The sequence below is a fragment of the Solenopsis invicta genome, chromosome 6 (assembly GCF_016802725.1).
Source record: "Solenopsis invicta isolate M01_SB chromosome 6, UNIL_Sinv_3.0, whole genome shotgun sequence".
In the NCBI taxonomy this organism is placed as follows: domain Eukaryota; kingdom Metazoa; phylum Arthropoda; class Insecta; order Hymenoptera; family Formicidae; genus Solenopsis; species Solenopsis invicta.
Genome location: NC_052669.1, coordinates 23,238,587 through 23,257,169, shown reverse-complemented (window position 1 = coordinate 23,257,169; position 18,583 = coordinate 23,238,587). Strand labels below are relative to the sequence as shown.

General features: G+C 35.4%; 1 protein-coding gene across 4 annotated transcripts; it reads right to left on the bottom strand.

The window, feature by feature from the left end:
- Positions 1 to 2,522: 2,522 nt before the first annotated feature.
- Positions 2,523 to 17,953, bottom strand: LOC113004461. Of its 4 annotated transcripts, none has more exons than XM_039451221.1 (2): positions 10,158 to 17,953; positions 2,523 to 3,999 (listed from the first exon to the last, which is right to left on the bottom strand). In XM_039451221.1, the coding sequence occupies exons 1-2, from the start codon at positions 16,978 to 16,980 to the stop codon at positions 3,965 to 3,967; spliced, it is 6,858 nt and encodes a 2,285-aa protein (XP_039307155.1). In that variant the 5' UTR covers positions 16,981 to 17,953; the 3' UTR covers positions 2,523 to 3,964. The 4 variants fall into 4 exon arrangements, with proteins under 4 accessions (XP_039307155.1, XP_025993596.2, XP_039307154.1 ...); XM_026137811.2 differs by lacking the exon at positions 2,523 to 3,999 and having other exon boundaries at positions 9,244 to 10,319; positions 10,464 to 17,953; XM_039451220.1 differs by lacking the exon at positions 2,523 to 3,999 and having other exon boundaries at positions 9,244 to 11,015; positions 11,079 to 17,953.
- Positions 17,954 to 18,583: the final 630 nt, after the last annotated feature.

Sequence of the window (18,583 nt, the reverse complement as noted above, 5' to 3'; positions counted from 1 at the left end):
TACGAGTGTCCAGTCGTGGAGGCGCACACCTTCGATAACTTTTGCCAAAAACAATTCTGTCCTTTCGAGGGACCGCGATACGGTCTTTCTACACATTTACGTCCTTCACGAAGTTCCTTCACGTTATAAAAAAAAGGTTGCGTATCGGCACCGCGAATTTCTATTTGCGCTATCTCGCCGATAATTGTTTTGAATCCTCTTTCAGAAAAGGAATTCTTTGCTCCTTCACTTTTTTTATATCATAATTACCATCATTTTATTTTAATAATGCACGTTACTGATTTTTATTATGTCTATTTCTTGTGAAATTTTTATGAAACGTATTTTCTGAAAAGGATCCCAAAAAGTACGCAACCGAGTTATTCGTATTTAAGATTATTAAGCTAGAGAATGGAAAAGAGAAAGGAAGAGGAGAAAAAACAGAGTTAGTTTGAAACAAATCAAGTTAAGTAATCTAGAGAAAAGGCTAAGAAAAGAAGGTACATTGTGAACAATAATATCAGGATCTGTCCGCCGAGGATTGGTAAATGGGGATTGGGATAGAGGACAGATTTGCTCAAGGCTTCCACATAAGCTCTCATTGCGTCCCGCCCGGTGAGCTTCCCGACGGTGGTGCGTTTAGATCATGATACGTGAAATTAGAAGTATAAAAAAGAGAGAGAGAGAGAGAGAGAGAATGGGATTCGAGTAACGAGTCCAATTAGCTGTAATGGCGTAGGCTAAGAGATTAATCGACTGCGTAATGTGTGCTGGAATTATTATCTCTAGGAGAATTCAAAGGAAGAACTCTCGATGTATCGACGCGCGTGTATAATGGAAATGCCGCGCTGCAACCGGGTCCATGTTGCATTTAGGCGAGATATTTTTGCACTTCAGAGATTTGTATTTCCTGGCAATAATTTTGTGAGAGGCAACTGGACGACGTTATCAGATGGTGTATTTTACGGTATACATTCCGTCTTTCATATCTTTTTACTATAATCAGCTATTTTTAAAAAGACTCATTGTTAATATAGAATGGCACTATAAATTATATTTGATATGGCACTATAAATTATTTCTTCAAATCGTGAAATGTGTTTTTAGAAATATTCTAGATCGCAAATGTTTGCAAAATTAACGCAATGTTTCAACTGCGGTTTTTTGATTAATAAGAAATTAATGAATTTCTAAAAAATTGGACCGATTTTTTAAATGCATTTTAGAGATTAACCATTAAATATTAATTGTATTCTAATATGGAATACGTAGCTCAATTAATTTGATATTTCACGGGAGATAAGTTAGTCATGACTAGTAACGTTAATTGCGATACTTTTACATGGACTTATGTAATAATTCTTTGACTTAAAAGATTTGATGTTGGATAATTGTATTGACCAGAGTATAAACAGAGGAGTTTATTTATACTCTGTTCTCAATTGTAAAAAGAAAATAAGAAAAGATTTTTGTAACGAAATTTGGAGCATGGACCCAGAATATTGTACATACTGTAAATGTACTCTTTAATGTTACGGCTATTAATGATACATTGTCTAAAATGTACCAACATCGCGGAAATTAGCACGAATGATTTATACATACACATGAAAAAATATTATACGAACGTCAACGAGCATATTATATTTTCTCCATAGTTACAATAGATCATTAAACGTTAACGTAGGGACGATCCCGGAATCAGTCGACCGTTTATAGCAAATCTCGTAATTTTTTTCTCCTGCGTTTATTGAAAATTGATCAGCGTAGGGGTGCCAATCATTTTAAATTAGCTTGGAAGAATAGCTGTTAAATAGATGTTCAGTGATATTATTTGCAAGAATATATTTAAAAGGAACAATACAAAAAAAGCAAAAAAAAAAGAGGACAAAATGCATATTCAAGCCACACTCGTGGTACCTGGAGTTGACGTTACTAAACAATGGTACATTATACGTAGTAGAGATTCTTTTTGTAACATAAAGTGAAATATAATCATTTGTAACAGGACTACAAATCAATTTTCTTTTTTTCCTTTTCTTCGTCTTTCTTTTCATTTCTGTACCATTTTTTTTTTATTTTATTTATAATTCTATTAAATTGTAATAACACTCATATCATATGTATAACGTAAAAAAATGTATTAAGAAAAAAAATAATAAAATTAAAATTCTTCAAAATGCAAAGTTTAAAGAATTTATTTTGTATTATTTATTCTCATTTTTTTTGCATTTCTTCTTGCTTATGCTTTCTTGAAAATATTCTAAACTTCCAAATACGATTCCCAGAATTCAAAATTTTATATAAACTTAAAAAATTAGAAGTCATTAATCATTGTACTATATGGCCTGCTTGCTGCAGCGATGATATTTGCAATCAGAATATTTTAAATTCTTAAGGATCCGAAGTCCAGCCTATTTTATTCTGAAGAACTTTTGAAGACTGTTCGAAAATTTAGCATGCTTCAGAAATGTATTGGTGGTCGAAGTGGACGATTCAAGGAAGTCATCATGGATCGCGAAATAAACACTCGTATAGGCAAGTTAGTTTGAAATATAAAAGTTTATTCAAATAGTATCACAAAATTTATTCCGCGCTCGAACTTTTCTGTATTGCCTACAATCGTTTATCCGCTTCTAAGTCTACCGCGCACACTCGCATATCACACGCATACCTTTAATCTAATACTTTACGTCGCGTCGCATCCAGCGTCCTTAATTAACGTTTCTACATCGCGTACACTATCTTCGAATTTTTGAATATGCGTCACATTGAAATTATACCCGCATCGTCTGATCGCGTAATTATACACGCCGCGCGGTTGATTCTGAGTTAATAAAATTTAAAACAAATAATAAAAGGAAAATAGTTATCATTTCCGTAGATGATACTCCGTCACGTATCGCAATTGTGTATAGTTGCGCAATATCGCATTGTCCCGGATGCCTCGGTATTAGAACAACTTGCCTCTTAGGCCCGATTTTTCATTATCCGGTTAACTTGTGGTTTAACTTGTGGTTAAACTTAACCTGATGTTTTATCTAATGAGCTTTACTCATGATGATGCCATAAGTAAAGCTCATTGGTTGAAACACCAAGTTTAACTACAAGTTAACCAGATAATGAAAAACCGGGCCTTAGACTCTCCATCATCAACTCTCAAGTCGAGGGCTCTCTCTCGGCTTCCTCGAATCGAAAAACCCCACTCTTTCGATTAAAATTGCAAAGCCACGCCTTCTAGTCATTTGCAATGACCAGCCATTTTGTCGGTCAAGAAATTTCTAAAACTTTGTAAAACCTTCCAGGTGTTCTCCTGGTGCCCGTTTACACCTTGGCGATCACGATTTTTTGCCGGCAATCCGAAAGTCGCCCTTTCGCGCTTTCTCACATTCATTCGTGAATCCCAGTTGCGCACAGATCTGATCGGACACCACCAATCACATAACCTAATCTAACTCAATCAACGGAAATACTCTAGGCATCGGCCTATGATTGGTGGTGTCTAATATCGGGTCTATACGCAAGTAGAACACTCCCATTCATTCTCTCAATTCGCACATGCAATTATCCGTTCACGCACGATACTTAATACTACCGCTATAATCAACTGAAACTAAGCATACGGACATTTAACAAATCTTTAAACTTAATTCTATTATTAGAACTAAATAAAATAAATCTCTACACGCTATATTTGAATATTGATATCGACATATTTATCTTATCCTTAACTCTAAATCGTCCGTTACTTTACATGTATATATTTTCTTAATCAGCTTGCAATATTTTGTGCACTGCCGCCGCCGTCTCCTTTGTTATCATGCTGCATGAGCATGCTGTAATCGCGCTCACCGCTGTCTTGCCCATGGTCGCGAAGTACTCCGCAGTAATCGTGGTCATCGTCGATACGGGAATTTGTTCCAGCATTATCACTGGTATACTCTGTATGTATCTCGCCATTGCCGCGTTGTTTGCGTCTCCTCCATTAGTACTTTCTCCGGAGCTGTCTCTCTGCAGAATCTGTAACGGAGGTAATTGTATAATTCTAGGTGGCTGCAACCTTTCTTAAGACTCTTTCAGCATCAGAATATTCTGTACACGTCCCATCAACCGATAAAGAGAGTGTTGATCTTGATGTCTCACCAATACGATTTGACTGATTTTCAATTGATTTCCCTTGCTTGATCTCCATTTTGATCGCGATTGTAAGGTACGTAGATACTCTGTGCTCCATCGTCACCAAAAATGCTGTTTCATCAATTCAACGCGTTACCAGCAAATGAAAAATTCTTATTTACGTCATTTAAATCTAATAAGGAAAGACAACTGTTCAAAGCGGCACCAATCAGAAAATGGGTCAGTTATGTACGTGAAATCATTAAGTCCAACAGCAATTAATCATTTAATGTTCAACGATTTATTTTAATTGCGAAGATTAAAGTCGATTTGTCGTAAATAATCATGTAAAATACCACGAGTATACTTCGCCTATATCACAGAGAGACAATGTGACGGATCGCGTAAATCTATGTTTCTCTTTATCCGCAATTCACGACGCATTAACAAAAGTAGCGCGAGCGCGACATCACAGGCGATGCCAAACGATGCTCTATCATCGTTGTGCGCGAGAATTAAGAGTATAGGATACAATCTGATCGTTGCGAAGGGGTGCGCACGATTGGACACCACCACTCACAGCGGCCGATGCCTAGAGTTTTTCCGTTGGTTTGGTTAGATAAGTCAAGATGATTGGTTGGTGTCCAATCGTGCTGTGTCCAAAAGAGTGTCACCCGTTGCGAATAGCTCGATGCCTTAGCACGGGAGAGCGACAGAGACAGAGGAAAAGCAAGACGCAATCATCGTCCCTTTCCACGAGGCTCCTAGCTTGCTTCCGGAGGATCACACGCTCTGATGACACTCTGCGTGTCGATAGGCTCAATATCACGCGAAGCCGCGTGAGACAGCCAATTACTATGAAGAAGTCATCAACGTAAAAATCTCTTTTGACGTATGTTGATCCAATGGGATATGTAGATGAAAGTTGATCTGCTAGATGAGTCAGGCATCTTGTTGCAAGGAATGAAGCTGGTGCAGTTCCATAGGTGACCGTGGTCAATTCATAAGTTTCAACATCTGATTTGGGATCTCTGCGCTATACGATTCTTTGCAGTGAGGTTTGCGATAGATGCACAAGCACCTGCCGTTACATTTTAATAATGTCGGCAACCAATACGTAAGTGAATGTCCTGAAGCGCAACACAATAGACATAAAGTTGTCCCGTTGACAACTGATCCGACTTTTAGTGCATCATTTAACGATATTTCTGAGTTATTCTTACAGGATGCGTTGAAGACAACTCAAAGACGACTTTGACCTGATCACGAATTTTTGACTACGCAATGAGAGAGGTGGGCAAGTAGAAGACCGCTGCCTCTTCGTTGATTGATACGAGGTGTGTTCAAAAAGTATCGCGAATTTTGTGTTTTTTCAAAAATTATTTATTTATTCATGAATATCTATTTTGTCCCCTTCAAAGTAATCCCCATGAGATATTATACACTTGTGCCAACGGTTTTTCCAATCTTCGAAGCACTTCAAAAAATCATTTCTTTTATCTTGTTCAGCTCCTCCTTCGATGCCGTCTTTATCTCGTCAAGCGTAGCGTAACGTCGTCCTTTCATGGGCCTCTTCAGTTTAGGGAACAAGAAAAAGTCACAGGGGGCCAGATCTGGGGAATACGGTGGCTGCGGCATCATTAGTGTGTTGTTTTTGGCCAAAAAGTCGCGCACAAGCAACGATGTGTGAGCAGGGGCGTTATCGTGGTGCAAAAGCCAATTTTTGTTCTTCCACAAATCCGGGCGTTTCTGGCGGATTGCTTCGCGCAAATTGCGCATAACTTGCAGGTAATATTCCTTATTGACCGTTCTACCCTGTGGCAAGAACTCATGATGCACCACGCCCCTGCAATCGAAGAAAACTGTCAGCAAAACTTTCACATTCGACCGAACTTGGCGCGCTTTTTTCGGTCTTGGTTCGTGCGGCAGCTTCCATTGAGATGATTGAGCTTTGGTTTCCATGTCATAACCATAAACCCACGATTCGTCACCAGTTATGACCCTCTGGAGCAAATTTGGGTCGACGCGGACAGAGTCCAACATCTCATTAGCAATGTTCATGCGATGCTGTTTTTGGTCGCAATTGAGCAATTTTGGTACGAATTTCGCGGCAACCCGTCTCATGCCCAAATCATTGATAAAAATCGAATGGCACGAGCCAATCGATATGTTTAGGTCCTCAGCAACTTCTCTAACGGTGATTCGACGATTGGCCAATACCATTTTCTCCACTTCATTAATTTTTTCGTCTGTTGTTACAGTGCTCGGGCGTCCGGCACGCTCTTCGTCGTTCACATCTTCTCGGCCTTCTGAGAACATTTTGTACCACCGATAAACGTTGCTTCGGTCCAAGGTAGCTTCTCCGTATGCCACAGTCAACATTCGGAATGCATCCGCGCACTTAATTTCGTTTTTCACAAAATTTGATACAGGTTCTTTGATCCATTTTTTTGAATAGGTAAAAATCGAAGACGATCCAAAACACGTGCAAGCAAAGCAGCTGTCAACAATTAAGTGAACATTCAAAATGGCCGAGCTTGTCGGCATAAGTGAGAGACATGAGTACCAACATAACGCCACAAAAAGATCGAAATTCGAATATACGTAACCCGCGAAAATTCAAAATTCGCGATACTTTTTGAACACACCTCGTACATTAATTTGCTTCATGTGGCCCAGCGTTAAGTATTCATCCATGAAGCTGAAATAGTGCTCTCTTAAATTCGGCTAATGAGCGAATCATCGCTCCATGCTTCGGAAGCGCTTTAGCGCAATGTCCCTCGAGTTACCCAGTTTGTCAATTACTTGCTGCTTGACTAACAGTTTCACAACGTTTCTGCCTGGGTTTCGAAACACATTAGCCAGAAAGTGCTCTTCATACAAGGCGTCGTTTTTGTTACTTATGATGACCTTTTCAACGTCCGCAATTTGCCAGAAACATGATAGTTGTTCATGTAACTGAGTGTTCAATATAATCGTGGTAAAGGCCTTTACGTTATTTACAGGCATCAAGGCGCCGCTGTGGCTTGCTGTCAAGATTCAACCGAATTTTGTTTTTTGCAATGTTGAATGTTCTGGAGTGGGTCCGACCTGTCCTACGCAGATTACCGAGTCCAACAAGATGCGTGGTGATTCATCAGAGTAGATTGCATTTACTACGGTAATAGAGAGCATGATAGTATTTCTGCTCGTGTTACTTGTAACATGCATCACCATTGCCGTCAAGGCCTAACTTGCTGTCCCTTGTGTCGGTGCCGTCACCACGTTCCTCGGATGTGGCGTGTAACAGTGTGTTATACTTATGCTTGCAGATCTTGCATCCTTTTGATGTACATTTGTCCAGAGAGTAAGCTAGAGAGCGCAGGCAGTTGATGCAGATTTTGCAATTGCGGACTTCTACCATTCGTTGCTTGACGGGAAGCTGGTAAAGATCCCTGCAGTAATATATAGCGTGCTTACAGTTATAAAAATTACATTTCTATTTGACTGCAGCCACGCGTAAAGCTTGTCGTATTGTTTGCTGTTGTATGCGTTTGTTGGCGTCTTTGGACGCGGCGTTCGAACCGCTTGTGGCCTCCAGCATTTGGCAATGATGAGATACAAAGTCATTAAACTACTTAAACATAGGCTCTATATCCACCAGAGATGATTGCCATTCGCGCAATGTGAACAAATCTAACTTTGAGTTTAAAATATATACTAACAAATCATCCCAGTGTTGCGTGAGACATCTGAGTGCTTTGAGCGCTTGCACGTGTCGTATCGTTCCGTTCGCAATGCGCCGCAAGTCAGTTGAATCTTCCTTAACAAGGCGTGGCAAATCCACTATTGCTTTAGTATGTGTGTGTGTGTGTGTGTGTGTGTGTCGCGTGCGTGTGTGTGAATTATGACTCGTTTGTTATCGTATCGCTCCTTTAGCAAATTCCAAGCTACTTGATAATTGAAATCCGATATTCCTAAGGAAGCGATAACATTGCTCGCATCACTGATAAGTGAAAATTGTAAATACTGCAATTTTGCACGTTGCTAAGTGACGTATTCAAATAGATGAGCGAATTAAAAAAGTCAAAAAAAGGAAACCACTCATTGTCCTTCCCAGACAACGTAGAAAGATTCAACTTTGACAGTCGGATATTGAGTCGATTTTCGGAACGATCAAACGCACTGAACGGCTGATTGCGCGCGCACCGACATTATCGGATTAAAGCCTGTTCTATAATAGTAGTAAACACAAGACGTAAGGTTGTAACGTAAGAAATAAAAATTTTTCATTTGCTTACAAGCTCTTAAAACCACGCTTTACAACCTTACGGTCTTATGTTTATGCTATTATAGAACGAGCTTAAGAATCTCGCAGTTTTCGCAAAAAGCAAATAATAGGCATCCTCGAAGTCGGCCCAGTCATTGAACTCCTGCTCGTCGAGTAATTCTATTTTCGATTGCAACTCATTGTACTGTAACCAGTACTCGTTTAATTTAATTTTGCACTTTAAGTTGAGCCACAATTATCGGGATGGCGAGCGTGATGCCTTCTACGAATGTTCTGATACGCGTGCATGAACTCTTCAAAATCGCGCGCCGGTTTTAACCGATAGCGCACGGTACGATAGCCCACCAACCAATCATCTTGAGTTATCTAACCCAATCAGTGGAAAAACTCTAGGCATCAGCCGCTGTGAGTGGTGGTGTGCTATTGGTCGGATGTGCTATCGAGATCCGTCCCCCAAAAACGATGCAATCAGATACGCGCAAATTCTGAATTGCGTTAGCCCAGAATGAGAGTTAAGGTTGGTTTATGCAGGCAATAACCGCTAACTTATGCCGAAATCAATAAGAAATTGACCAATCATAGTTGATTATTCTTCTATAAATCGATTATGATTGGCTAATTTCTTACCGGTTCCGGCATAAGTTAGCGGTTATTGCCTGCATAAACCAACCTTTAGTCGCAATTACATAAGAGGCTTGTTTTCTATTTCTGCACTAGACTGCACTGGAACGTTCCTTCTTGCTTTCGCTAACTTTGAAACATCTATCTATTTCATTTTAAGTGTACACTTATTTAGAGTTCAGGAACAGAAAACAAACGGAAGGTTTATGACACAATCTCGAATACTGAAAATTATCTTCAGATCTTCACTATTCTTGTGTTCACCTAGAAGATTAGATTTTTAGATCTCTTAGATTTTTAGTGAAGTTAATGAAGTTAGTGACATAATCTGAACGATTCTCATTTTTGTTCCAAATACAATCCTCATATGCACCAAAACATTTATCAAGTATACAATATAATTCTGCACTCAAATTCTTTTGGTCATTAGTGCAAAAGCATTCTTTAATATAGTAGTAACGATTATCAATTGCAACTTGCAGTGGGATTTCCTTTTTTCTATTTCGTATGTTAGGATTAGCTTTTTTTCTCTAGGAATAAATTAACATAGTCAGCATGACTAATACTAGTGGCATAATGTAAGGATGTTTTTCCTCTGTTACTCTATACATTAGAATTGGCTCCTCCTTTTAAGAGAGAAGCTACATTAGCGAAAACATTAGTATAATGCAAGGGTATCCTTCCTTTATAATTCTGCATATCAGCCCCTGCTTCTAAAAATAAATCTATAGTTTTATTATATTCTCCAGTTTATTATATTCTCCTTGTCTACAGAAGATGTTAGGTGCAATACTATTAATCTAGATTCTCCTTTTTTAAGGTTAAGAAGTTTTGAAATCTTGATTGTTCTTATTGTTCTATAAGAGTTCTGTAAATTTCTCAACATATTACTCACAATGCCTATTTTCTTTTGAATCATAATAACATGGATCTAAACCTTTAAAAACAAACCTTTAGAGTTTTAAACTTTTAATTCCATTTTCTATATTGACGACTTGTAAATTTTAATCTGGTTTTTTTAGCATTTCTAACAATTTACTCGCAACATTCGTATGTTTATTAGCTATGGCAACTTGCAATAATGTATTTCCTTGATTATTACGAGCGCTTGTTACAGCCAAAAACTCATCTTGTTTTACTATCCTTAACTTGTTGATAATTTCAACATTACCTTTTTTTGCATCTTCAAACAATTCTTCAACTAAGTTCAGGAATTTAGTAACTTTCTGATCATTGGAAAGATTAATAGGTGTTTTGCCTTCTTTGTTCTCAATTTTATAAGTTGCACCATGTTTTAATAAAGATTTTACAACTTCCAAGGAGCCACTTTTAGCTGCAACATGAAGTGATGTAGTACCACTAGAAGTAGTTTTAGCATTAACAAAGTCATTTAATTTATCACGACTAATATGTTTTAACAAAATCTCGACAATTTCTTTGTAACATTTGGATGTAGCAGTATGTAACGGGGTATTACCTTTGTTAGTAACTTGAGTAACATTAGCTCCATTTTTTAGTAAGATGTTCACAATATCTATGTGTCCATAGCTAACAGCGTAATGCAACGGTGTTCTTCCATCAATATCTTTATCATTGACATCAGCTCCATCTTTCAATAAATGCTGAACAGTTTGTATATCACCTTTACTAGCAGCAATGTTGATATCTTTCTGCAGATGCTGGAGAACCTCTGATGCTTCGCTACCCTCAAGCTTAAATTTAAAATTAATCATCTCTATCTTTGTTAAAATATCTACAACACTTGGATGTTTTGGTCCCAAAACAGCTTTTCTTTGATCCAAACTTTCTTTGTAGACTTTAAATGCGCTGATCCATTTGCCTTGAGCAAAAAGTACATTTCCTATATTATATTGAGTATTCAAGGTTTCTGGATGATTTTGTTGTAAAGCTTTTTTCTGGATATTTAAAACCTCTTCAAAAACTTTCAAGCCTTCATGATATTTCTTTTGTTTGCAGAGTACCTCAGCAATGTTATGTAACGTTCTCAAGGTATCAGCATTATTAATACCTAAAATTATTTTCTTCTTTTCAAAAACCTTTTTATAAATTTTTAAAGACTCTTCATATTTACCTTGGTTAGCTAATACCATTGCTATATTATTTTGGGCACTTACAGTAGTTAAATCGTATGTGCCTAGTGTTTCTTTCTTTTTTTCAAAAACTGCCCTATTGATATTTAACGCTTCTTCATATTTTCCCTGTCTATCTAATAATAATGCCATGTGAAACTGAGTATCTAAGGTATCTGAATGATTTGACCCTAGTATTTCCTTTTGTTTCTGATAAACTTCTTGATAAATATTAAAAGCTTTTTCATCTTTCCCCTGTCTATACAATACTAAAGCGATTATACTTCTTGTACTTAAAGTATCCTTATTATTTAAACCCAGTATTTCTGTCTGTTTCTTAAAAATCTCTTTAAGCATATTTAAAGCTTCTTGGTAAGTTCCTTGTTTGTATAGCACTTTAGCTATATATGTCTGAATATCTAAAGTACCAGGATTATCTGGTCCTAGTATTTCTTTTCTTCTTTCAAATACGCTTCTGAAAATACTTAAAGCTTTTTGATAATTGCCTTGATTCAAGAGTACTAAAGCTGTAGCAATCTGAGCGGATACATCACTTTGCGATATCTGTTTCAACTGCTCGACTTTTGAAAAGTTACTATGCACTGCAGCAACTATTAAGGTTTTGTTCTCCCTATTACGAGCACTCATCACTGCTTTTACTGTATCAATATCTTTTATCTTATTTAGGTCATTAATAACTTGAGCATTATCTTCTTTAACTTTTTTAAATGACCCATTAATTAACTTAAATAAACTAGTTATATCTCTATCTACAGTAAAGTCTGATGGTGTTTTACCATTGTCAGAAACAGCATTATATATAGCACCATGGGACAGTAAAGCTTTTACAATTTTTAAATGTGAGAACTTAGCAGCATAATGTACAGGAGTCAATCTCTTATTACAAACCGCATTAGGATTGGCTTTATTCTGTAATAGAATCTTAACAACTTCGTCATAGCCTTTCCAAGAAGCATAATGTAATGACGTTCCACTATCAGCATTTTTTGCATTAACAAATGCTCCTGTTCTAATGTCATTTTTAACCTCTAAAGAGCTATTACGTTTTACAGACTTAAATAATTTTTCAGTTGATTCTAATAAATTGATAACATCTTTGTTGTCTTTGTTAGTCATTTCTAATGGCTTTCTATAAAACTTGTCAACAGCGTTATAAACTGCGCCATTTTTTAATAAAACTTCAATAACGTCTTTATAACCAAAATTTGCAGCAATATGCATAGGGGTTAAGCCATTAGTATCTTTAGCATTAACGTCAGCATCTTGTGCTATCAAGTATTTTACAACTTCTAACTGACCTTTTAATGCAGCATAGTGTAGTAATGTCTGGTTAGCTGTACCAAGCTCATTAACACTTAACCCCTTACTAAGGAAAAATTGTACAGTATCTTTGAAACCTTCTCTGGCTGCAATATGTATAGGCTTTGAACCAGAAGCATTTTTAGCATTAATATCAGATCCTTCATTTATTAGACATTTTACCATTTCTAAGTTACTTGTCTGTGAAGCAATGTGCAGTATCGTCCAATCATCGTTGCCTTTAGCGTCCATATCTACTTTTTTATACTGCAGTAACATTTTCACCACTTGCAAGTGACCATGTGCAACTGCTAATTCTAAAGGTGTTCTGTTCTTATTGTCCTTAATATTAATTTCTGCTTTATTACTTAATAGGACTTCAACAACATTAACATGGCCCTGTCCTGCAGCTGTATGTAGTGGAGCACCTTCAACATTTACAACGTTAACGTTAGCCTTGTTTGCTATCAAAATTTCAGCAACTTCTTCATGACCTTCATGTGCTGCAATATATAATGGTGTTGCATTGTTAATAGTTATAGCATCAACAATGGCTCCTCTTTTTATCAGAACATTTACTATTTCCTTGTGGCCTCTTTTAGCAGCCAAATGTAATAATGTAATATTGTCAGGATATTTTATATTAATACAGGCCTTGTTTTTTAGCAAAATCTCTACAATATCCCTATAACCAGCGAGCACTGCTAATGATAAAGGTTCATCACCTTCTGCATTAACATTAGCTCCATTTTCTATAAGAACTTCAACGATCTCCTTATGATTATACTTAACAGCAGAAAGCAATGGTGTTAGGGTGTTACTCTTAACATTAATATTGGCTCCATTTGCTACCAAAATCTCAACAATTTCCTTATTACCTTCTTCCACAGCTAGATGTAATGGTGTACTATCTGCAATACCTTCTGTGTTAACTTTAGCTTTATTTTTTATTAAAAGTTTTATAATATCTTTGTGACCTCCGGCAATAGCCGCATGTAAAGGTGTAACACCATAATTAGCTCTATTATTGACTTCAGCTCTACTTTCAATTAGAAAAGCAGTAGCGTCTTCATGACCATTTAGAACAGCTACATACAATGGCGTCGTGCCATTATTATTTCTAGCATTAACTTCAGCTTTATTTTTTATTAGAAAATCAATAATACTTTTGTTATCATTCATTGCAGCTGCATGTAATGGTGTATTACCCTTAATGTCTTGAGTTCTAATTTCAGCTTTATTTCTTATTAAGAGTTCAATAATATCTTTGTGACCTCTCAGAGCAGCTATATGTAATGGTGTTAGATTATTAATATCCTTATCATTAATTTCTGCTCCATTTTTTATTAAAAGCTCAGCAATTTCCTTATGACCACTCTCTGCTGCATAGTGTAATGGTGTAACATTATTTTTATCTCTAGCGCAAATGTTAACTCCATGCTCGAGGAGAGCAGCAACTATTTTCAAGTGGCCATTTTGTGCTGCAAAATGTAGTGGGCTCATACCTTCTATAGTAGTAATATTAGCATTTGCCTTATTTTTCAGTAAAGCCTTAACAATTTTCTCATGTCCATCTTTTGCTGCGTAGTGCAAAGGTGTGTTATTATAAGTTTTGTCACTAACATTAACATTAGCTCCATGCTTCAATAAAATATTAGCTATCTTTTCATGACCGGTTTCTATTGCGTAGTGTAATGGTGTACAACCATCTACGACTCTGGCGTTAACATCTGCTCCTTTAAGAATTAAAGCATTCACTACTTCTAGACGGCCATTTAGTGCTGCTGTATGTAATGGTATTCCCTGCTTATCATTTCTTGCATTAACATTTGCCTCATTTCTCAGTAAAAAATTAACTAGTTCCAGATAACCATTTTCTGCAGCTATATGTAGTGATGTAAAGCCACCCATAGTCTCGTTAATGTCAACATTTACTTCTTTTTCCAGCATAATCTTAGCAACATCAATATGATTATTTCTTATTGCATAGTGTAAAGGTGAAAAACCAGCCATATCTTTGGTATTAGTATCAGCATTACTTTTTAGTAGAATTTCAACAGTATCTTTGTGACCATTTTTAGCTGCAATATGTAGTGGTGTTTTGTCACTATTATCTAGATCATCAACATATACACCTGCTTCTCTTATAAAAAATTCGACGATATTTTTTCTTCCATATGCAGCAGCAATATGAAGTGGACTTTGACCATTTACATCTTTAACATTAACACTTAATTTTTGATCAAGGATAAATTTTATAACTTCTAGACTAGGTCCATGAGCAGCAAAATGTAATGTAGTCGATGAGTTAATACTTGTAATAGCATTAATATCTGCTCCTTTTCCAAGATAACTCTTTAAGTCTTCAAGATTTCCTTCTTCCAACGCAGCAAACATTTTTTCCTGATTAGTAATAATGATAAGGCTTTGCTTGTATTTATCCTTTAGCTTGGAAGGATCATCTCTTACCAATTTGCCAATTTTTTTCTTACTTTTTATTACATTTTCTGAAAGAAGTTTTTTAGCGTTCAAGATAACTGCTATTGAAGGATCAGATAACAATACATCAACTAAGGTATTATCGTGTGCTAAATGATTGCGCAAACATTTTCCAATTAATAAAGGAGTGTTATCATCTAAAAAAAATAGATTGTTTTCTAGATGCTTCTTTGATCTACCTAAAATTGACATTATATCCAGAACAAGCATTTCTACTGCTGCTTGCAACTTTTTATTTTTCTTATAGGAAAGCAGTTTTTCAATTAACTTGCCACTTAATGAGTTATTCTTCAAAATACTTTCCAGTTCAGATAGCTTTAGTGCAAGCCAATTATTATATATTTTTTCTGTTATATTGTAAGCCTTCCTTTGTTTAAATATAGGAATAAACGAACCTTTCTCATTCAACTTTTCTCTTAATTCCTCAATCCATTTAAGGTCACCTGTTCCAAATTCAGCAATATAAAAAATCTCACAAGTTAATCTACTAATTTTATCAAAGTTGTCATCCTGTTTCTTTGACCTAGCACTATGAAAAATTTTCATTGACAGCTTCGCAATTTCTTTAAGATTGTGAGGCTCCATTTTGGAAGCAATATTCTCTAGTATTTTATTAACAAAGAATTTTATTATTCTAATAACATTGTGGTCAATTTTATTGGGGTAGATATTGTAGTTATTACCTAAGCTCTTTAAGGACATTAACCCCATGATATAATCAGTTCTGACATTTTCTGATTTAGTTTTTACAGAATTGATTATGTTATTAATTTTATTAAATAGCTCTTTTTCATAATTCATCTTATCAGTTATATTATCGTTTAATTCTTTAATGAGTTTTTCAAGCTTCTCATGTTCCATTACTTTAAAACTCTCCATAGTCATTTTATCTAATTCAACGTTAACATAATTAAATATTTCAATAACTTCCTTTATCTCGTCTAAGCTTTCACTATTAGTAATTTTTTTTAGCAATATTCTAGTCATTTTAATCTTATTGTTGTAAAGAATATCAGTAATTACATCATTGATTCTTTTAGTATCATTTTGAACACCAATAAAAAAGTTAACATCTGTATTTTCCTCTATCTCTGTTCTTTTAGAGAGCGAGTAAGCATGTGATAATGAATTACGTAAATCTATAATGACTTGTCTTGTATTCTTTGGTAATGATAGTAGAAGAAGCTCACTTGTAGTGCTAGATAACTTAGGAGACTCTAGAGTGTTTTTTAAATATTCACCAATAAACTGTAAAACCCTTGTAATAATTAACTGCCCTTCTCTTTGTTTAGGATCAGCCGATAATGCCAGCTTTATATAAGTATTTATTTTTTCTAAAGAATGGATATCCCTAATTTGTTGATAATCGCTATACAACTCTCCAAATTGAGGATAATTACTAACAATCTCGGCAACAACTTTTTCACGTTTTAATTTTGGGAGATTAGCAAATTTATCAATGTCCACACCTTCTATAATATCTTTTTCCTCTTTAAGTCTCTTTGCAAAATTTTCTAAGTGATTTAGTATTTTACTTTTATTCAATGTGGCATGATAGAATAGATTAATTTCTTGACGTTTTATGTGAGAAGAAACAAAACTGATCAAACAAAATTCCATTTCTTCCCAAGATAATCTATCATAGGTTGACTTCAATTGTCGTTTTAATATATGAATATTTTGTGCAATAAATTTTGCTATGAATAAAAACTTTTCATCTACTTTTTTTGTATTTGAGTACTCTGTCTTTAACAAGCTAATATTTTGAAGTACTAATTCAATCCGTTCTTTGATATTATTAAGATAATTCTTCACATTTTGATCTTGTTTAGAAGCATTAGAAAAAAAACGGAAGTTTATTAATTTATTTTCAACAAAAATTTCTATCTCTTCTGACAATGGTACGTTCTTTAGTTTTAATTCCTCATAAGTTTGTGAAAGAATTTTATCTAATTCCTCCAAATGAACAGCAATATAATTGCCTGGCCATTTATTAATGAGTGTATCAAGAAGCTCAATATTGCCTGAACGTATAGCATAATAAAATGCATTATGGCATGTTTCATCCTCATCATCTAGTAACATGGTTGTTCCTTTGATGCCAACAGATAAATTACTAAGTATTTTACTATTACTGCCAAATAGGTACTCTAAAATTTTTACCTTACTACGTTTACAAGCTAAGATTATAACTAAATTAGTACTCTTAACAAGATTGTTAACATTATCATAATAATCTCTCAAAGTTATTTGATCTTCTGCATCACTTATGTAATCAATAAAGTTGTTTAATTTTTTAAAGCTATCAACATTATTCTCTGATATTTCTAAATTCAAACCGATTCGACACGACTGCTCACCGGTGCAGGTCACCGGCAGAGCTCCGTTCTCGCGCACCTTGGTTCCTTTTCCGTCACGTGTTCCGATTGCTGTTATGACGAGTTTCTATCACGGCAGGTACGAGTGAGAAAATATTGCGAAGAGCAGCAATAAAAGCATATCCGAGGAATGTCCGAACAACTTATAATCACTTTATTTGTCCGTGTACAAAACCAACTATTACGCTTAAATTCAACAACTTAGGATTACCGACTGAACTTAAACAAGACTCTTGCGCAAAGCGTGTTTACTTGGCGTCGACACAAAAGACAAAAAGAGAGTGAAACTTTTCTCGGTTCCGGAAACGAAGTACTTCTCGCATGTGCGATATTCCGGCGTATCAAAGGCTACGTTCCGTTTCACGCATGATGCACATGATGTATCATTTTATCCTTGTTTAACATTTGGGGAATTACAAGGATAAAATAATGTGCCATGCGCATTATGCGTGAAACGGAACGTAGCCAGAGCTGGCCAGAGCATCCCACTGAACTCTATACATAGGCTGCGTTCGGAAATACACACCGGTGTGCCAGTAATACACACCAGCCATTCGGAAAACACGATGTGTCTCGGATGTGCACTCGGATGACACCGTTCGGAAAACGTCGAAAGAAGCATACCGTGTGCTACCAAACTACCCGACGAAAAAGCAAGTGGAGTCGGTGTAAGCCGGTATGTGTTTACTATTTTGAAATGGCACTCTTATTAAAAATTAATAATTTCTTTAATGACAAATTTTTTTAATAAGATGATATTTTATCGATTTATCATATGTAAGATTATATTTTATATTATACGTAACATCGTAATTTTTAATAATTTAATCATAAAATGTAAAAATTGTAAAAGAATATGTCTATATAAAAAACAATATTTGTTTTTTATTTTATATAAATTTAAATTATAAATAAAACAAAAAAATATTTGATATACTATAATTGTTTTGTTATTTAGAATGCAATTTCAAAAAATTACGATATCCAGTCGGCACAGAGAATTCAAAAAGAATTCAGACTTATGTCATCGTTCAAAATTCATTTTCACACGCAAAAAGAACTCTTTGCAAAAAAAAATTCTTTCTTTATTTCAAAATAAACACTAAATTGATGACATACGTCTGAATTTTTTAAAAATTTTTTTTAAATCTGTGTGCCGACTGGATATTCTAATTTTATATACATAATGATTTTCAAAATTGAATTCTATTTTAACTTAAGTTAATTTACTCTTAAGGGCCTCGCACATGAAATGCATAACATAACATATGCACAACATAAGACCGATGGGCCAATGAGCATCTAACATA